General features: G+C 38.8%; 1 protein-coding gene across 2 annotated transcripts in view; it reads left to right on the top strand.

Annotated features, from left to right (window-relative positions):
- The window catches only part of NOX4 (NADPH oxidase 4), a 96,542-nt gene that overhangs the window by 54,006 nt on the left and 20,451 nt on the right, over positions 1-22,085 (top strand). For both annotated transcript variants that reach the window (XM_053970806.1, XM_053970805.1), the window contains exon 13: positions 6,012-6,093. In XM_053970806.1, coding sequence (XP_053826781.1) covers positions 6,012-6,093 — 82 coding nt within the window. The remainder of the gene's footprint in view (positions 1-6,011; positions 6,094-22,085) is intronic.

Raw genomic sequence — 22,085 nt, 5'->3', positions numbered from 1 at the left:
GCCTTTTATCTTTACAAGGCACTGCAGAACTACTTATGACAGCATTTCCAAATTTACGGAGCTTGAAAACAAGTCATATTAGTGGATCGCAAATCCTATTAAACATCATCAGCAGTTTTAAGAAAGCTGACTTATTTTTAAATTTATTTTGGTTTAGTTACTGCAGGTTGTTATTCGTAACATGAAAGGTATTCAGACCACTGTGCATTTTGCATAACACTAGGCAGATTTTTTAGTTTGAAATTGCAGGACTTACAAAGTGTCCTTGTGGTGAAAGGTGGAAGTGATATTTGTTTCTTAGTGAATGCAGAAGAGGTAATTACGGAAACATGACTACAAAATATCCAAATGTAGAAGAGTGTCACTATGGATAGACCATTTGGTACACAGCTTGGCTGGCTGCTGACCTGCAATTTCTATAATTTTTAGCTGATGAAGCTGTTCTGTTCTCCCACTCTCTGGTTGCTTTCTCATCACATTTCTTTTTATCCTTATTAACTTAATTTTAAAAAATGGTATTAAAGAAATCCTTATCCTGTTAAGCCAGTTGCCATCGGTTTTACAGTGTTTTTAATTGAGTTAATTGTATGCAATTCCACCTTTTTTTATTAGAGGTTCAGAAAATGGTCCGAAGGTGTTGGATAAAAGATAGTTGGGATAAACAAACCAGTAATGTCTCAGACTTCAGGTATATAATGCAGTGGCCTCATAGTTTCATACCCATCGAACTGTGAAGGAGCAGGGAGTTGATTTTTCAAGGTCCTTGGAATACAGCAGAGTGAAATCATAGTGAAAGTGATTTTACTGTTATTTTCTGTAAGGTATTTTGTAACAAAAAGGAGTGAGAAAAGACAACCACAAGACCTGACTTTTAAAGTCAAATCTTGCACAACTGCAGTGTGTGACTTTTGGCATAATTTTTGAAGTGCTAAAGCAATAAGAACTTCAGGGACGTGACAGCTTTAAAAAACAAGGCCAGTGCTCTTTGTGCCACAGCGTGCTTTTGTCTACAGAATATGAATAATAATGTGTTTTAACTCATGGGTACCTTCTATAGAAATTATTTTTCTCTGCTGTGAGAAGCCCCAGATATTAAAATATTGCAAAAAATTTCCTTTGTCTCTCTTTCCACTTCTGTAATAGTGTATTCTGGAAGAGGGAAACTTGACTGTGTAACCAGTTTGAGTGACCTTCAGACCATATGCCCATTCTTGCTCTCATTTTTCTGACATTACTGTCAACTCACCATACTGAGCACAACCCCATTCTGTTTGAGAACAAATATGGCATTAATCTAAATATTTTAAAGGGAAAATTTCTCTTGAAATGCATGTTTCTGTCCTTGTAGATTAACTGGCTTGGCATAACATGTATTACCATAAAGATGGTAAGGGTATTTATAAATGAGGTTCCAGTAGCTGACTTGTGAATATGTTATGCTGGGAGGGGGAGGAGGAGCAAAAGTTAGAACAGAGAGAAGAAAACTTAGATAAAAGACAGGGAAGAATGGTGTATAAATATATAGGACAGGTTAAATCCATAAAGATTTCAATGGTAAACTTTCTCTTTTTTATAGTCTGCAGCCTTCCTGATTTAGGAAGACAGGGCATAAGACTGTGTTATTACAGCCAGTCTCCAGTCATCACAGGTAACTGATTATGCTACATGTTTAGCTAAACATGTATGGTCTCAATGAGACTGCCTAAATTTAACTGAGGACTTCTCACTGATAAAGGATTTGGAAGGAATTGTACACTCAAAATGAAAGCCAGGAGGAAGTTGAGGTGTTAATCATATTGAAAACATAAGTTTGAGCATAAGATGTCACTGTGCAAGCCTTCTTGATGTCTCTGAGAACTTTGTCTTGTGGGCAGACTTACAGGAGCATCAGTGAGACAGTGTCGCTCTGCAGTGTAACATGCAACAGAGTGACAAAACAATCAGTGCTATAGCTGATCTCAGAACAATGTGAACAATCCTGTATCTAGTACAGACTTTAACTCATGCAGATTGTATGAATAGAATGAGGAGCAGAGAAGGTAATTGCCAGTTTTCAGAAGTAGGCAACCTTGGCTAAGTAAATGTTATTCTTTTTTATTTTAATGAATCAGACCAACACCTAGACAAAAGCATCACAGGAAAAAGGATTCAATTTTGGAAGATACTTCTCTAAAATTATCCAAGTAATGAAAAGATTCTGACTTGTTTTAGTTCTATTGGTTAACTACTGATTGCAAATCAAAATAATGTAAAAATGCTCTAATTATTGGTTTCATTAGTTCTCAAGTCTTTCATTTGTTGTTGTAGCATGAATTAGATCAAGGTCTTAGGTTTCTGAAAAAATTCTTCCCCCTTTGGGAAGCTATCGTTGTGACTTTTTTCTTGTGAATTGAAAAGCCTTCTCTTGTGAAGCCTTAGTCTTCTCATATTTCCTTTTGTAAGAGCTCCAAAAGTACCTGTGCTGTCAGTAACTACCAAGGCTCTTGTCATCTCCCTCATCACCTTGATGGATGTTCCTTAAAGGCAATAATGTCATTTGTCTAGAGTGACTTTGGTACTATGCACACATATGTGTAATAGGAGAATGTCATAGAGCTAAAAAGTGACATGTGTACACAATGGTCCCATGGGACAAATCAGTCCTAAAGGTTCCTGCATGCCAATTCTCTTAAGAGGATTTACAGGACATGGAGGTTAATGTGCTGGGAGAAGCCATAGAATAGATTTGAGATGAGGTGCAGTACTACTGTGTAGTGTGTTTTTGTGGTGTCCTGGTTTCAGCTGGAACAGAGTCAGTTTTTGTAGTAATAGTTAGTACAGTGCTGTGTTTTGGATTTAGGATGAGAATGATGTTAATAACACACTGATGTTTGAGTTGTTGCCAAGTAGTCTTTATGCTACAACAAGGACTTTTCATCTTTACATGCCCTGCCAGTGAGACGGCTGGAAGGCATAAGGATTTGGGAGGGACACAGCCAGATCAGCTGACTCCAACTGGTCATAGGGATATTCTATAGCATATGGCATCATGTTCAGTGCATAAACTGTGAGGAAGGCTGGCCAGGAGCTGCTGCTCAGGAACTGGCTGGGCATTGGTTGGCAAGTGTGAGCCGATTGCATTGTACATCACTTGTTTTGTATATTCTAATTATTTTTATTATTACAACCATGATTATAATTTCTTCCCTTGTCTGTCCTAATAAACTGTCTTTGTCTCAACCCATGAGTTTTCTTGGTTTTACTCTTCTGTTTCACTCCACCATGGGGGGAGTGAGAGAGCAGCTGTGTGGGGCTTGGTTGCTGTCTGAGGTTAAACCACACCACATGGAAAAATGAATAAAGTCATATGGTGAAAAGAAAATACATCTGCCTGGGAAATTTGCCATAGCGTGGGGGGGAAAAAAAGTTGTCTTTAACTAAGACAAGATCTAGTAGGAAAACTGTTCAGGCCAATTTCAGACGCCATAACTTGGCTGCTTTTGCTCCAGTACTGGCCAGCCCTGTCACATTACTATTCAAAATATTTTCAAGATCACTGCTTGCTGAATTGAGTCCTGGAGTGCAGCCAGGTGGCCTTAATCAATGTGAAAGGGCAGCAGCACAATAATAAGTCACAGAGTAGGAGATAGAGATGGAATATGGCTCTCTGCCTGGGTGATATCCATCTCAGATAGAACAATGGGGCGGGACATATCTGCACATTCACTGGGATGTGTTTTGTCTCTCCCAGAGAGTCACAGATCCTTACCAAGATCTGAGAAACCAGCTTCACTCACCTACCTGTACTGTGTTATTGTGCAGCACTGAACTAAGAACATGTCTCTCCATGTCTTACATCGCTGTCACACCTGGTTACAGGCCCTCAGAAATAAATCAGCTGTGCCACTGCAAAGACAGATCCTTAATCATGGTGTCTCGCACCATGTTCTAGAGATTAAAATCTTCAAGTCATGGAAAGAAGTGCTGTCACTCAGTGTTTGCCATTGTAAACTTCCTCCCATTCTCCGCCAGGCACACACAAAGGCAGCTGTTTGAGTGGAGGCTTTTGTAAAGGATGCCTGGAAATGAATCGGTAGCTTGGGTTGTGTGGGGAAATTACTGAAGCAGAGGTGGAGGTTGATGTGCTGACTCTGAAACATGAGGGGATATTTTACATCAGTGAAAACTTTCTGTAGCCTTTCAGTTCTCGTCCATTGGCTTTTGAAGATGGTAATGTATCATCTTTAAGGATGATAGGGTCTATGTACAGCCTATTGCCATGTACCAAAAGAAAAAAAAAAAAAAAAAAGGAAAGCAAATTTCTCCATCTTCCTAAAATTTCAAGCAGAGGTCAAGAAGTAGTGTATTGGCAAGCTTTTCTTCAATACAGTGAGAAGGCTGTTTCCTGAAAGGTACTCATTGGATTTAACTTCCATCTTTACAGCATTGCATTTATTGCATTTCTTTTTGTTGGCCGCATCTGCTCTTTGTTCTAGTTAAGTACAGGAAGACTAATTTACATTTTGAAGATGTGAGAAGAATTTTGGAAGTAGAAATGGAAATCTTTCAGAATTGAATATAAAGAGGTGTAGAAATAAAGGAACTAAGATAAGCCCTTCTTTCTTCACTGGCGGATCCTGGTATCTTATCCAAGATGTTTGCAATACATCTTAGCCAGCTGAGAAAAGACTCAGGTGTGAGACAGCTGACCTTTAAAAATGAGGCCCTAACAAGAGAGTTTTCCTTATGAATTAACTGTGCTTTTTTCAAGGTATTACAACTTTATGAAGTATAGTTCTGATGGGTTTCTTTCCATTTTAGAGGCCACATAGCAGAATTGTATCCAAATTAATGGAGTTTAGTTTTGATGACAGAATATTACATAAAACTAAATGGTTTTTTGTCCTTATCCATAAACTTGGTGTTAGAGGATATTTTAAGATACATAGGAATCTAAGATGAGGAGGACTACACTTACCCTCAGCTTCAGTTTCCAGAATGAAAACTTTCATGGAAGAGAGTTAGTTTGGAGAAATCCATGGTACAGCTGCCACACACACCATAGACTACAAACTGTGGTTTAGCAAAAGAAGGATAATACCTGTAGCTGAAGACTTTCAGCCACAATTATAAAGTATTGAAGGAAGGGTAGGAGGTGGAAAGGGCATCGGTTCTGTGCCACTGTAGGACAGATTAAAGTTGCAGGTGACGGAAGGAAAGAAGGAAACAGGGCTATGGAGAGCTACTAAAGGAATTTGATCTGGGTAGAAATCCTATTTTGTAATCCTATTCTATCCCTGAATCTGGGTGTTATGTGAATTTTGAGGAGGTTTCCGTCTTTCATGACTGACAAATCTGGACTGATAGAAGGTCCTACAGATCCTACTTGACTTACTGTGTCTAACCACTTCTAGAGAAATGCATAGAAGAAAGGCAGCTATGCCTCTTCTAAACTACAACCACCCCTTCATTTGGTGGTCAGTGAAATTAAGTTACAAAAGCTTTACCTCCTGCAGAAAATCCTATCATGCAGTTTTTGAAATAGATAACGACAGAAAAGAAGTCCAGTCTTCCAATCATCCTTAAAAACATCAAGTCAATTATTGAAGGATTTGTATTGCATTTAATTTATATGAATTAATTAATCTAAGTTGGTGTCGACTACTGTGATCCTTGAGTGGCTGGTGAATCCTTAGGGTCTCCTCCTTTCTGTTTAGACTAGGCTCTTCAAGGTAGGGACTTTTTATGGTTGGCTGTGCATGATACCCAGAAGACCTTAGAAACTTACAGGCACTACTAGAATTTAATATTGAATGAAAAAAAAGGCATTTTAAAATATTAGAAGGTTTTACAGGAAAGAGTGATTATTAGTCCCTCTATGCTTAGTTTTGTCCTCTGCTAAATATTTCTGGAGGAGAGAATTCACTGATATTACTGCTTGCTTACTTGTGGCCTGAACGTATAATGCAGAGTCACAGTCTGCGTTTGTTTTTTTTCTTTTTTTTTCTTTTTTTTTTTCTTTGTCCTGACAGAAAGATTTCGGGATTTACTGCTTCTGCATTCAAATCAAGATACAGAGATTCTGCCCATCTTTCAGCAGAGACGCTATCCCAAGTAAGTAAGATTGTCTTCTTGGGAGAAATAAAATCTTTATCTATTTGCAGTGAGGGAGAGTGAAGCATTTATAGCACTGTACATGCTTTTGGTGCAGAATCCTTAGGCAGAGCTGTCAGGGAGCCACGTGAGCACTGATCTCTGCAGTCTTTTGAGTGGTGTCAAGAGAAGCAGACACGCACTGCAAGCATGCTCCGCTGTCAGTGGGGGAGGTGGTGCTGGTGGTGGAGCACAGATGTTGAGTCTCCTGGATCAGTGTCTGATGGAGCTTTGTTTCTTTGTTGACACAGGTAAATGTTTTATCAGGCTAATACCCACTCTTGTCTTCTGGGATTCCATCATTTATGGTGATAGATTCCCTTAAATTTTAACAGGCTTTCCTCTGAAAGCCTACAAACACTAGGAAACATTTTTTTTCTCTGTCTTTTTTAGGGGTATATGTTCACCTATATCCCTAAAGGGATCGAAAGTGTAGTGTTGAGTGTTAAGGAGGTCTTGAAAGTATTGTATATCCTGGACAATACCTCTTCTTTTTCCAAGTGGCATACCTGAGTGAAACAATAAAAGCTCTTTGCTATTTTATTGACTAGAAGAAACAGTCATTTTCAGCTTGAACAGAGGCAGTGAAGGGGAAAGAAGAAGAAATGGTCCTCACATTAACCCTGACCAGAATGAGCAATGAAAGAATGCTAGTGCAGGGTGGACAGAAGGAGGAGATGGAAGAAAGAATGTATGTAGACAGTCCTTCAATGATGATGGAAACAAGCACAGTTATGTATTTTAATTATTATTGTTAGGAGGTTTCTGAAATAGATAAGAAGTCAATGAAGCTAGGTGTTAAATCTCTTTAAATCTTATAATGCACATTTTTTTTTTAAGAACAGACAATTAGAGAGGCTGAGTACTGAAAGCCAGTCACCTCCTCACTGTGAATACTTGAAAATGCAACCACTCAAGGATGAAATCCTGATTCTGAAAATAGTGAAGTTTTGCTTTGACTTCAAGGGAGACACAGTTTTGTCGCCCTAAATTTCTTGTTTGCATTGTCCATTGTCACTATATTGCTGGAATACTGTGGAGGTACAATATATGAAATAGTGGAAGGCACCTTATGTGTATGGATTGATCTGCTTGTTTCATTAGGATTTCTATGAATTATTACTTTTCTCCTCATCCTTTGGAACCTTGGCAGTACTATACTTTGCTTGGCTTGATGATTTCATTTTTGATATGGACACTGTCAGACTGGTCTGAGAAACCAGTTTGTTGTCCTTCCTCAAAGAACAGACTTATCTTCGTATAAATCATTCCTAAGATGTTTGACTTTCCATTTCATTACATTCAATTTATTGCTAGCATTCTTGGCAAAAAGTCTACTAACAGTATTACACAATGTCAGATTCATGGGCAAATGAGTTGTCTGTTGTCTTCTGACAGAGGATGCGTTCAACTCTTCAAAGATCGCAGAGAAAATAGCTTGTATGGAGCTCTGCTGCTGTTTGAAGTTATAATGGCCTTGCAGCACAAAAAGGATACACATTTTCAGCCATGTTACTTGGGAAGATTGACTGATACCTCTAACGTACAAAAGTCAGACAAATTTTGGCACCTAACCAAAAAGAAGTTTGCGTATATTCTTAAAAGCAATAGATTCTTGTTTATAGCATCATTAATTGATGTAAATTAATTTTGTTACAGAATTATCATATATTACAGAAATTTATCATATATTACCACTCATTTAGAAACTGGTTGAACACTATCAACATATCCAAATTTCCCCAAGGGTTGTCTTTTGAGCAAGGTACTTGTGTTCAGCAAAGTAGAAAACCTGTTTATCTTCATAATATATTTTGTCCTATTCCCATATAATTTTTTCACATTTCCTATTCTAATTTCCACTGAAGGATCAGTTAACAGAAATTAAGGTAATGAAGAGACAGATCTCATAAATCAGTGTCCCTTCATTGACTTCAGCTGAGCAATGGCTGGTTGTACTACATTAGGATCTGAGTAGAAAGACCATTTTAATGAGATGTTGTCACAGGGCACAAACTGGAGCTTGTCATGATTAAAGAAATCCAAAGAATATTGAAGGTTAAAAATAGAAGGGAATTTTTAGTAGTGATTTAGCTGAATAGTTTGACTAAGGAGGGCTTAGTAGGTAGAAAGGATAAAAGTTTTCACATATTTAAGAGACAAATGTCCAAAGGAAGGAGATTGGATAGGAGGATGTTCAGCACCACTCAGGATATTCAGAATCGTTGCAATAAATATTTAAGGCTAAATGGGCAAACTATAATCCATCAACTTTTGGAAGAAATAGAAACCTTGGTGTTCTTGCTTGAATTATGTTCTTGTTCATTTATTACATTAGGACCTGAACTCTTTCCCAGGTAACAGCAGGATAATTTTGGGTGCATGTTGTTCTCAGAGGTGTCTATGCACTGAAATGGCTGAAAGAAGTTTTCTAAAATATGCATGGACATTAAGTTTTCTAGAATATGCTGAATTTTCTGGGGTAAATGTGTCAAAGAAATATGTTTTGCCCTCCTAGTTTATTTTCCTTGTGTTTGCCTGAGTTTATTTGGTCAGCCTTGGCTTTGGACAGCCATGGAGCCAATACCTGCTCTGGCAAGCAGAGGAGACTACAGAGAGGCCTGATTTTACACAGGTCAAGTCTTATAAAGCCACACTGTACATAACCTTGACTTCTTGATGTACCACTGTGTCCCCACATGGCATCATGAGCACCAGTTCTCACTGTGGCCTGTGGACAGGGAGGCAGTGCTCTGCCAGCTGGTGGGACAGCACCCACCCAGCCAGCCCAGCCTGCAGTGTTTGTCCTCTCACTTTTCTTCACAGGGTTGCAGAGCAGAAGGAGCTTGGCTCTATCTTATGCTTCAGTCTTATGCCTAGAGTAGAGTTTTTAATGAAACACACTGCACTGCACGTTACACGTGTTACAGAACTAGAAAGAGCAGTCTAATCAGGCAAGTCTTTTTGATACTTCAAGTGATTAATGTGGTTCAGGAATCAGATGTGACCAAACTCCCTTTTCCACCTCATCCAGAAACTGACCTGTCCACTAAGAGAAATATTTGGAGGGGAAAACCTGTCACTTTGCTGATATGAAGCCATTACCATGTCCATAAGGATTCGCATTCCTGAAACTAAGAATAAACCTGCAGCTGTGGGCAACCAAATGGATTGGGGTGCGTAACTGCTGCTAAGCGTAGCCACCTGGGAGAACCCTCTGCACACAAAGCAAATGACAGAAATATCTGCAGTTTTGTCCTGCTCTCCCTCACTCCACAAGCCTGCTGAAGTCACTGAGGGGAGTTACACCAACACAATCAGGTCTGTCAGCAAACCAATTTTTTTCCAAGAAATTAAGATTTGTTAATCTTAATTTGTTCATTAGTTTAATTCCAACTCCTTACTTTTCAAGTGAGCATTATGGCCCCTGTATCTCATAAAAAACCTTTAAGAGTTTCACATTTAGTATATTTCTGCAGGAGCTTTTCTCATGTTGAGATCCACTTCATACTTTCCTTGCTTGTCCACCTTGCCAATGTCATTCCTACATTATTTTTTTCACAGTTTCACTCATAAAATGCAAGAACTGCTAGAGTGCAGCAAAGACTGCACAGGATTGCTCCTGAAGAAGGCACTATGCTCATTAATTTGGCTGCAGGGTCCAGCATGTGATAGGGTGCTTGGTAGTAGCAGGGGGGCTTAGGTTGCTCCATCCCTGCTGACTCCACTCTGCTCCCGACTGCCTGTGCTGTGTGCACAAGGGAAGGATATGCAATTGCCTTGAAGTGCTGGAGAGAAGTGCCACTTGTAGCTGGGCCTGATAATGTCAAAAGAAAAAAGCAAACCCAAAAGAACAGAATGGTAAGGGAAGTGATAAAAGAAGTGTGAGAGTGAGAAATGAGGTTGATGGGTGACTAGGGCAGGAGACAGGCTAAAATGGCACAAAACAGCATTTAAAGAGGGATGTGCCAGAAATGATACTGTCATTACAGGTTTTTAGCAGGTTTTTTTCTGTCTAGAAGTAACTTGACAGTTCAGCTGTACTTTATATTTTCAACTTAGTGCTGAAATCCTCATATAAATATGTTGTTTTTTAGAGGGATTATTTGGTTTTTTTTTTTCCCCTTCAGAAATATTTGTGGTCTTCTCTTATCTTCTGTGGGTCTGATAAAAAAGTTTTTGGGTGATTCACAGATTTTAAGAACAGAAGGAGTGGTTATGTTCCAGCTAATTTGAGTCCCTTCTTTACATAAGCCATAGAGCATTACTGATAATCCCTGGAGCAGGTTTTTCATTCAGCCAGAGAAGGAATTTAGAATCAAATTGAGATGTTAAAAACTGGAAAACTCACAAGCCTTTAGATCATCTTGTTTCATTTGTCATTTACTTCACCTGTGATAATTTTTTTACTTCAGTTTCCAGTTTCTGCCATCTTACTGTACGATTTTCTGCTGAAGAAGTAAGTCCTGTACCATCTGAAATGACACCTCCATACAAAAGGGGGAGGTCAATTTAAAACTTGCCCTTCTCTTGAACAAAATAAATAATAATTTCTTGCAGTGTAAGGCTTGCTAAACAAGTCTCTCTCCCAAAATTTTAAAACCTTTCAAAAGTTTTCTCACTTATTTTTAAATAAAGTAAAATAAACAAACAAACAAACAAAAAAAGGCAGGAATGAAGAAAAACAAAATTTTGGTGACCATTTCCATAATGTGCACATGGAGAAAAAACAGCGCTTCTTTATAGTCAAATAGGGAGACAATCTAAACTCATGAATTTGACTGTATAAGAAATAAATCTTATTATTTAAATAGAATGGCAAAGTCTTGAATTTTGGAGAAAAAAATTATCTTAGAACCTAGCAGGTATGATGAAATAATACTCAAATGCATTTACTTTCCATCAGTCATAAAGTTACAAATAATTCTTTTACATATATTCAAGTAAATTAAGGTAGTCTTCTTGTGTATGCACAAAAATGCTGGTAATTTCCACATCACAAAAAAATCCCAGAAAATACAGGAACTTCATAAATATCTATATGTATATATCTTCAAATACATATTTGTGAAGGTCATCTTTGAAAAGCTGCTGAGAAGTTTCAGCTTAAAAAAAGCTAAATGGTGTTATTCAATTCTCATCATGGAGAAGTCTAGACAAATAGAGAGTAGAAAGTTAGTTAGTGCCCTCCCTAAACCATTATGTCTTCTGGTTCCCAATTGTTTATTTTAATGATAATGGATCTGTAATGGATCTGTGGCAATTTCCTACAGCTTGAGATCTGAGCCAAGAAACAGATAAAATTTCATAAATAAGACCCCAGGAATAAAACTTATGTCTTATTTGCAGCTGTCTTGAGAACATTTTTCTTTTTAGAGGAAAATAATCTGTGACTAACTCAAGAAAGTAGTGAGATATGGCTGCTGCAAGTGATGCTTCTCAGTCAGTGCATCCACTGAGATTCTCTTGAATCACAGATTGAAATGAGCACGAGAGCAGCTAGCAGAGCATGGCCTAGAAACCCAGTTCAGTTTGCATTAGAAACAAAGGCAACATCTTCCCTGATGTTTTTCAAGGGGAAAAATCGTGACCTATGTGTTCATCACCGAATCTTCATTCCAAAGGCAAAGAGATTTTTAGTTTTAAAAAGAGGTGGAGAACTTTTAAGGAGTGGTTTTCTATTAAAGGCTTCCTGTGAAGTGCTTTACAAAAGATGTCCTCTTGTTACAGAGGAAAAACTGAGGCATGGGACTCTGATGTGAGTTACCAGCATCATCCAGGATCAATTCTCCTTAGGATAAGATCAGAAATAGAAATCAGGTCTTCCACAGTTCTTTCAGTTGTGTGCAGTTGGCTCTCTCATCTGAAATAACATCTATCCTGTTTTCCACTGCTAAAACATGTGCCCTGCCTGCCCATATTGCTGAAATCAGATGGGAAGGTGCCAAATGAAGGAGCCTTTCAGAAGTGCCCACATAAGCACTTTAAATGCTTTGTGTAGCATTGTACATGAAGCATGGAAATTACTGGTTTTGAAATGCTCCAAGATTTATTTCAAAATGCAGGCTAGAAGCAAACTATCTCACCATCAGTCTGTGTCCTGAGAAACCTGAGTTTCAGAGAATTTTGATGACTTGATTAAAAGAGACTTCAATGACTTGATTAAAAAAGAGACCTGTTTAAGGAATCTGGAATGACATTTAAAAAGAGTTCAAGCTCTTTGAAAAGCATATTTTTAGGAAGTTGGGATTTTGTTTCTTTTTTTCATTCTTTTTTTTTTTTTTTTTTTTGTAGCGTTTACAAACCATGCAAGCCTGAGCTCCATAACAATAAAACCTTCAATCTAAGTCCATTTCCCTGTCATTAGGGGTTTTTACAAAATGGAAAGAACAGTATCAATGGAGTAGCTGGTAGGTGTTCATTAAAAAGACCAATCATGTTATAGGAGTAAAAATGCAAGTACTGGATCTAAATTTTTTTGAAACTGAAATGGAAACAGAAAGAAGACAGTAATTCATACTGTGCATTACATATTTGAGCTCAGATTCTACAAAGAACTCATGTGGACCTATCCAGATAATATCAAATGGGACCAAGTCAGTATCTTGAAAAATTTAAATACACTTTAAACTAAGATATGGGTCATAAATTCCTCAAGGCATAGGCTATATTTGTTCAGAGTACCAGTACAGTACTGCAGTAACTTGCAAAATAAAGACACTTTTGTTCTGTTTCCAGTAGCCTCTAGTTCATGTAACAACAGCACAGAGTGAACCAGTTCCCTTAAAGTCAAGGGGAATTTTGCTGCTAACTTCAACAGGGCTCAGACCTGAAATCTAAGGCACAAGTATAAATCTTTCTAGGTAGAAAGATGGGGGGGGGGGAAAGAAGACATTTGTGCAGCAACATGCATGCAAAATTGAAGCTCCATGTGCATATGTATTCTCTTTTAAGTAGCAAGCATTCTAGATGCTACTTGAACATACCTGTTTATCATAGCATAGTTGTGGCTCATTAGGAGGCATGAACTGTTCCATGCAAAACATTGTGATAATCCCAGTTAAGCATGGGAAATGGCTGACTGAGAATAAAAGATGATTAAACCTTTCACAGCTTTTGGGAGATTAAATCATTGCTTTGTTCAAAGTGAATGGGGGAAGGCAAATCATTAGAGCTGGTTTTCATCTGGCTGTCTGGGAGTATGAGCATGATACTGGTTCTTGATAGAGCTTGCCAATTAATTGATACATGCATATCTACTACTCAACAGCATCATGAGCCTGTGGGGAATTATCTGCCATCAGATATCTTGAGGGATGTTTTTTTAAAACAACTCAAACAGAAGTTATAGTAGTTTGACGCTGAAAGTATTAGTGAAGTTCTTTGATTCATTATTTAAGACAGTTAAAATGATCCCTTCTGCCCTTATATCCAATTTTATCATAGTTTTAAAAATAATGGCTTATATTAGTTTAAAAAAAGTAGTTTCACAATAACCATAATTACAGAAATCCAAGCACCAGGCTCTGGAAAAGAAGAGAAACAAGTACTAAGGAATTTTGGTTGTTGACAGTAGTAGTTTTCTCCTGGATGAAGCAGTCCTGTGCAACCTACTCCAGGCAGAGATTGAACTAGATGGCCTTCAGAGGTCCCTTCCAACTCTAACCAGTCTATGGTTCTGTGGTTCCATGTGACTCTGGATAAAAGGGGGCAGCATCATTCATTCACTCCTATATGCTTACCTGCTCATTAGCATTTTTATTTTTGGCCCCATTCTTTCAGTGAGAGACCCCAAGGCTGTTTTCTTTCATAGAAACAGTTAAAGGAGGCAACATCTTTGGTGTTTTGTTAGTAAGACTTGGTGGAAAAGGGAAAAAAAGAAAGATTCCAGCTATAATAAAAGGCAAAATGGACAATGTTATGCCCCATAACATTTGGAGGAAAAAGAAAAAGCTGCCTGCCATGTCATCCTTTGTGTTTCATGTTAGACATAACCCATAAATGTACTTCCTGGTCTTTAACAATGGTAGAAATTTATCAACACTCATTGCAGTTCTGGCCATTTGCCAAATAGGTTTGAATATGCAGGTAAACTGTCAGATCAGCATTTTGTGTGTACCACAAGTGTCTCTTCATGCTGTCATACTGCAGAGGAGAGGAAAGCACAAACATTCAAGACAAAGGAGACTGTTAGTGTTCTAGTTCTGCATAAAATGAGCAAGGATGGTTTGTTTTTTTCAGGACATGAGCCTGTGTTTAAGTTTTAGCAGCCTTTTCATGCATGGCACTGGTGGAGTGGTTTAATTCTGAGTGTCAGGCTCTTTAATGTATATGTGAGGGAGACACTTCACATTTCTTTTTCATGAAACATGTTGGCCTTTAAACTCTTGGTTATAATCAGAGGCAGCAACAGGCCCATGTTGATCTAACAGCCATTCCCTGTCTCTTCAGAGAAATATATAGGAGACCTAGGCTATGGGATGCCAAGAGGACCACCCTGAATTGAGCATCCCCAAATATACACGTCAGTCCCATTTCATGGAGGAAGCTGTCTCAACATCTGGGCTAGAGCTTAACTCAGAACTATGAAGTTGTAAAAATTGCCAGTGGTGGAAAAGCTGAGTTATCCTATAGTATGTTATTGTAGATGTTAGTTATCCTCAGTCATGAGGACAGGAGTTGGCTGCTGGTTGATAGTGCCCAGTGGGCCAAGCCTAGCCCCAAGGAAACTTCTTCTGTGACCTTGTCAAGTGGTTTGAAAGAATCACAAGTGCTTTTGAATGGCCAGACAGCTAGCAGCTGGAAAACATTGTTAGCAGCTGCAGGACTGCAACAGCCCATGATATTAGCTGCCAAATCCTTTCTGATTGTTGCCTAATCAGCTGGCTGAGGCTGCTCACAAACAGAGATGGAGACTAAAGTAGATAAGTCCAAACACAAAAGCTGTTTGAATAGAAGATATATACTGATTTGTTGGATGGCAAAGATAAATTTGGTGATATTCAGAGTTCCTGGTTGTTGTTTTTCAATAGAAGAATCTTGTGGGTTACAGGTTTAAAGAAAATTATTGGTCTAAGCACTTGCACCTAATGTGAGGCATCACATGTGTCAAGTGGGGTGATTAATGATGCATTTCTGTTGTATCAAGAATGTGGTGACATTTTTTCTTCCCTTAAAGCAATGAGAGAATGTGTATTATAGGCAGCAACCAGAAAGAAAAGATATTAAAATAATTTGCTTTAGAGCCTAAAAACTTTAATATAATACTTGGCTTTATGTCTTAATTATCCATTGCTGTCAAGGTATCTTTATAAAACAAGGTTTAAATTAAATTTGTGTGGGGTTTAAAGTCAGGTGGAATCAAATTCTCGTTTAAAAAACTCTCATTTAAAATCAACATTTAAAACTTTGTCATTCCCCTGGGAGCTTCTATAAAGCAAAATTGCTGCCTACTCCACAGCATCAGGGTCAGTCCTTTTACCTCAAGTCTGCTTCACCAGTATGGAAGTGATAACCTATATTACAAGTGTTCTCTGTATCCTCTCTGGTTTCAAAAAATACTCAAAAGTGTCTTATGAAAGCAAAATGCCTGAGAATTTCCAAGGTCTTGTTTTGCCTCTGCATGGTGCATTATGATGTTACATAAAGATACTATAGCTTTGTATTTCCATTCACTGTATACTGTGCCTTCAAGATAAAATAGGTTTTCTATGTAGTGTTGGTGATTTCTAATATTCTTCAGGTTTAATTAGTTACTCTTTTAGACAAATCACCTGAAGATTGAATATTTTTAATATATTGAACCAATTCTGAAACTTACAATAGATTAAATTATTCTTTTATTTACATGGATAGATGAAATTTAGTAAATGATATTTAAAATGCAGACATGCATTTTCAGTGATTTCTTCAAAATGAAGGTATTTGCATCCCTTCTCAAAAGCCTTTTGAAAGCTATTTTTACTTTTTTTTCCTGTACCTTATTTCCTAACATTGTTAGGGAAAATACAGCAATGGAAGTGGCTGTTAACAATTTCTCCATCACGTGGTACTCTTACCAGAACAAGCAAAGAAATAGTGGCAGAACAGAGCCATCCATTTTCCTGTGCTTCAACTTGGACAAAGCAAATCATGTAGCTGTAATGTTATCTTGTGAAGTAGTCACAAACCTGATGTTCTGGCTGTTTGAGCATTGTGAAGATGAAACTCTGTGATCTTAATAATACACCAGGAGTATGTCCTGTCACTGCAGTTTTCAAGGGAACCATCTCTAGGATTTCAGCACGTCATTCCATGAGTAAGAGTTTCAAGTGCGTTGGAGAGATCCCACACACTTTGCTCAAATCTAGGAAGCTGGCACTTCATTCAAGCTGGTATAAGGTAAACTCTGGAGTTGTGAACTGAACCCAGGCTTTCCATAATGTTTTAGTATAAGTTGGAAGAAAGACTAGAAAGTACCAAAATCTATTTATTAGGATGATGCAGTGAGCAATTCAGTGTCTGTGCCAGTGTTTCTGAGTGCTGCTGTCCTGAAGGATCATTGCTGGTCTGTAACCAGTGTAATAGTCATTGGTTACATATTTAAGTTATGCAGAGTGAAATGCTGTGCTGCTTTCCATCCAGAAAGAGCAGACTTTTTGTGAAGGGCAGTTGTTACATGCCAGCCTCTCTGTCAGCCCTGTTTTGATTCAAGGGGACAATATGAAATTCTGCATCAACTCACATATGTCAGACATGGCTGCTGAACTGAAGCAAAAGAAGAAAAACTCTACTATAGTTTGTTTTCTGAATAGTGGGAAGGGAAGGGAAGGGAAGGGAAGGGAAGGGAAGGGAAGGGAAGGGAAGGGAAGGGAAGGGAAGGGAAGGGAAGGGAAGGGAAGGGAAGGGAAGGGAAGGGAAGGGAAGGGAAGGGAAGGGAAGGGAAGGGAAGGGAAGGGAAGGGAAGGGAAGGGAAGGGTCAGATGTAACTTTCTGTTTTGTGCACAGTCCATATATTACATAGAGAAAGATTCCTTCAAAATAACAGATTTACCTTGTGGGATCAGCAGAGCAAAATGTAATGAGCTTGTTCAGTGACACATGCTGTAATGAGAGCCTCTGGGCGCTGCTCTTCTGTGACAGGCAAACAGTGTTGGTATTGATGGACAACCTCATCTCCCTCTGTTTTGTACTAGGAAGGAGGGTTGAAGGAATGTTTTGTTCATTTATTTGTGAATTGCTGTGTCCTGATGAGAAAACAGGCTGAGTTCAGCATCTGCAAGTCTTCTTTCACACATGATTCCATTAGCACTTGAACATCTTAATTCCAAGGTCTAAGTGCAACAGAAGGGTTGTCCCTGGAGCTCAGGCCCTGCTTCCCTCTTTTCAGAGTCAGCGCAAGCTGAGATGGGAACTTTCCTAGCTTTCACTGCTCCATCAGTAGCCATGCCTCACTGTCTGAGAGCACAGTTAGTGTGTATCTGTATATATTTTGCTTTTCTGTTGTTAGATGGCAGTAACTGGATATGTTATGGTTGATGTTAACTTTTTTAATTGGTGCATATTTGCACTACAATTAAGGAATCCACTTTAAAGAAGCCATGCAAACAGGAGCTATCAAAATTTGATTTGTCTCTCGCAAGTAATTTGATAGCAAAATAGAGCAGGTTGGCTGCAGGCAGCTCTTAAGAGCACCACTGGAATTTAAGAAATCAATTTATGTCTGCATTGGCTATTCCACCTGTTTGTGGTTGGAGGCACCCCCTCACCAAATTAACTTTCTTTTTAGTTATTTGGCCCTGCACTCAGATTCTGGCAATTATGAGTCAATTAAGTTTAACTTGTTCCGGTATTCGATCCTTCTTATGATATCCAGCAAGAAGACTTATGACTGAGATATTTAGTATCTATTAATAAACCAAAAATATCTCAATTTTGCAGAGTCTGGGGTCTCTTTATCTCTGTACTGAAGGTTCCTTGAAGAATGAAATTTCAAGGGAAGTTATCATTAAAACTGCTTCACAGAAAAATATATATGAAAAGGAAGTCTAAGTCATGTATGGTTTTATTGTCATTGGGCCACTTGTGTTTAAAACCCCCATGGGTACTCAGGTATTTGAACACTGTCATCTAAGGTTAGCTAAACTGATGAAATAGGATTAACAAGGAGATAACAAGGATGGTGGCTTTGTCCACAGTCATCTTTACCCTTTCTTTAATTTGTTTGCCTTGGCAAGGCTTCTCCAATGAGACATGAAGCTGTTGCTTACCCGTTTTTAAACTGTCAGGTCAGATCTGAACATGAAAGCCATCAGTTGGACAGATAGAAACCATAAAACAACAAGTATCTAGAAACACTCCTTTGTGTAATGTTGTATTCTTTCCTTTTATTTGCTCATTAAAGATTGTGATCAGTTTATTGATGAGATTTATGATCACCATTATAGGGTATTTTGGGCCTCACAAACTTCTAATGAAGTAATTTTTGAAATGCTTGTCTCTGTCTGAGAAATATAACCATTTCTGTCTAACAGGTAGATACAGTCACACAGTGTCAAGCTGACTTGCCCAGTTTTTCCTAAGAAAGGTGTGACAGAGGCTGGGTCCATCCCAGCATGGCACTTAAGCTGCTGCATTCCTCCTTTGTCTTTTTGCTCTTTGTAAAGTTTCTGCACCAAAGGGGAAGTACCTTTTGATCAGGGATCTTTAGGCACTTTCACAGTAGTTGAAGTGATGTTAGAACCGTTCAGTGGTGGTTTAGCGAATGGTTGATATATGCAGCCATTAGGAAAAACATTAATGCAGTTTTCAGAATCTCAGAGAGGAACAGCCAGAAAGTATTCGCCTGTCTGTCCAATTTTACCTTTACAGTTTGTTTAAAATACAGCTATTAAGGGAATCCTTAAACAGAAGCAAAGTAAGTGATATGTGGAACACCTAAATCACTGTTCGCAGCTGATGGATAAGGAGTGAGGTCTTACAAAGATGAGGTTCAGTAGATACACAGAACCTAGAAGGCTGGAATTTCATCCACTCTGCACTACCCATGTCCTATTGACTACCTGCAGTCATAGGCACCATAGCAGGATAAACGGCAGAAAAGCTGTTCCACTAAAGCTAATCTACTTTTGTAGTGTATTTCTGCCTGATAATACACCTTTTACTCCTGCAGAACTAAATTCTGATATCATGTAGTTCAGTGGCATTTTTGCCATTTGTTTTGTACTGGAATCAGAGTTTTTTTTTCTATAGAGAATTCAGGGAAGAATTATCTAGATATATATATAGCACAGTGTATTAAATTAAGAAAAAGTCAATGTTGATAGGTGGGAAGCAGGAAATAGTTCTTAAGGAGAGAGTTTTAAAATGAGTAAGGTATCAAATAGAGAGCAATTCATCTTGGGATGTGTTCTTTCAATATATCAAATAATGAATGATAAGGAGGGAGATGTAAACACCAAGTTAATTAAATCCTTGGATGATATTGGACCAGGGAGGATAGTGTATACCAGAGCAGATGGAATGAAATTTCTGAATCATCTGGCAGATTTTAGGAGATGGATGGAAGAAAAGGAAAATGAGTTGCAATAGGCAGAAATGTCAGACAGTTCATCAAAAGATAAATTGTTGAATAGGAAAGACTGACATGGTGTGGGGAAATTGTTAGGCTCATACTTTATAACAGCCTTTTGTCTGTGTTTTTTAAAGTGTGAAATGTTAGAATCATAGAACCATTAAGGTTGGAACAAAACCTCCAAGATTGTCGAGTCCAACCTGTGACCAAACATCACTAAGTGAACTAAACCATTCCACTAATGTAGTGCCTTGTGCATTCATTTTTTGAACACTTCCAGGGATGGTGACTGGATGGCACCAATGCTTAACCACCCTTTCAGTGAAAAAATTCTTCTCATGTCCAGCTTGAACCTCCCCAGCACAGCTTCAGTCAATGTCCTTTTGTTCTGTTGCTGGTTGCCTGGGAGGAGACTGGCTACAGCCTCCTTTCAGGCAGTTGTAGAGAGTGATAAGGTTTCTCCTGTGCTTCCTTTTCTCCAGGCTAAACAACACCAGCTCCCTCAGTCACCCCTCATAGGACTTACTCCAGACCCTTCATCAGCTTCATTGCCCTTGTCAGTCTGGACTCATTCCAGCAGTTCAATGTCTTTCTTGCAATGAGGGAGCCAAAACTGAACGCAGGATTTGAGGTGCAGCCTCAATTAAACTTAAACATTAAGCTAATTAAACTTAAACTAAACCCTATCTCATGGAGCAGAGTTCTGAGAATGTGTTGCTTTCTGGTTTCACCAAAACAAAGACCATTAACTGAGGGTGTAAGTGACATTCTGGAAATGACAGTGGATAAGCATGAGAGAGATGGGATTAAAAGTGTGAACTTCTCCTCCTCTCTGATTGGTCAAAACTATCATTTGAGATTAGACCCGAGACACAGTCCTGGGATCTGCATCTCACAATGATGACAAATGTGATGGGGATCAGTGTGGAGGTGCAGGACACTGATTTTATGCCAGAAGTCTCACATATCATGAGTTGTTTTGTGTAATGACAAGACCAGTCACACCCAGTGGTGTTTCTCTGCATATATGCAGAGCAACTTCAGGGGTCCTGCTTCATAGGAACTGATTTTCCCCTGTACTCGGTGTTGGTGAGACCGTATCTTGAGTGCTGTGTCCAGTTCTGGGCCCCTCAGTTTAAGAAGGAAGTTGAGATGCTTGAGCGTGTCCAGAGGAGGGCAACAAGGCTGGTGAGGGGCTTGGAATACAAGCCCTGTGAGCAACATTTGGAGGAACTGGGGTTGTTTAGCCTGGAGAAGAGGAGGTTTAGAGGTGACCTTATTGTTCTTTACAACTTCCTGAAGGGAGGCTGTAGATAGGTGGGGTCGGGCTCTTTCACCAGGCAGTAACTGACAGAACAAGAGGACACAGTCTCAAGCTACATCAGGGAAGGTACAGGTTGGATATTAGGAAAAAAATTTTCACCAAAAGAATAATAAAGTACTGGAACTGTCTTCGCAGGGAGGTGGTAGAATCACCATCTCTGGATGTGTTTAAAAAAAGACTGGACATGGCACTTGGTGCTATAGTCTAGTTGAGGTGTTAGGGCATAGGTTGGACTTGATAATCTTAGAGGTCTCATCCAACCTCAAAATATCAAATTCTGTGATTCTGTGATATTGAACTTGCAGGAGAGGCTCCTTTGGCTTAGACCCTGACTCTGTGCCAGAGGTGTTCATTCTGTGATGTCCAGCCTCTGTTCTGTTCAGTCACCTTGTCCTGCAGCAGTGTCTCACACCCAGCAGGTTGTAGACCTCAGGAAATTTATGAAAAGTGAGGGTGGGAAGGGTTAGGAAAAGAATTATGTATTTACAGTAATTAAACACTAGTCCCATATCTCTCTGTCTCTCACCAAATCACTCACCTGTTTTGTTTGGGATCACCTGTTCTCTGTAAGCTTCTTAAATGTAACTCATAGAGAAATGCTAAAAAGTAAGGCTCTGTTAATATGAGCACATAGAAAGGTAAGAGCTTGAAGGAATTTAAAAATTCAAGGGATAAAAATTTCTTTATTTTGAATAACCCAAAGCAGCTGCACAGAGGCATCTTTGTATGGCTAGAAAGGTAATAGCAATGACACTGCCACCTATGAATAATAATATCATTATACAGGGCCTTGGCAGGACTGAAACTAGAACACTGCAGACAATAATAGGCCATTCACTCTGGAAAACAGAACTAGAAATAAGAAGTTGGAACAGAGTCAGAGAAAAATAAAGAAGAGGTCAAGATAGTCAGGACTGCATTGAGCTCCTCTATGATGTAATGCTGTATATTTTCTGGTAGATGATAAGCTTCTGCCAATGAATCTATGTGCAGACTCATCTGTAGGCTTCTGTTGACTTCAGAAATTCCTGCTCCAAGTTGGGTGATCTCATCCTCAGTCTGCCATTTTATTCCAAC

This window comes from Vidua macroura, chromosome 2, assembly GCF_024509145.1.
Source record: "Vidua macroura isolate BioBank_ID:100142 chromosome 2, ASM2450914v1, whole genome shotgun sequence".
Classification (NCBI taxonomy): domain Eukaryota; kingdom Metazoa; phylum Chordata; class Aves; order Passeriformes; family Viduidae; genus Vidua; species Vidua macroura.
Note: the sequence above shows the minus strand (reverse complement) of the source record. Positions and strands in the feature narration are given on the sequence as shown.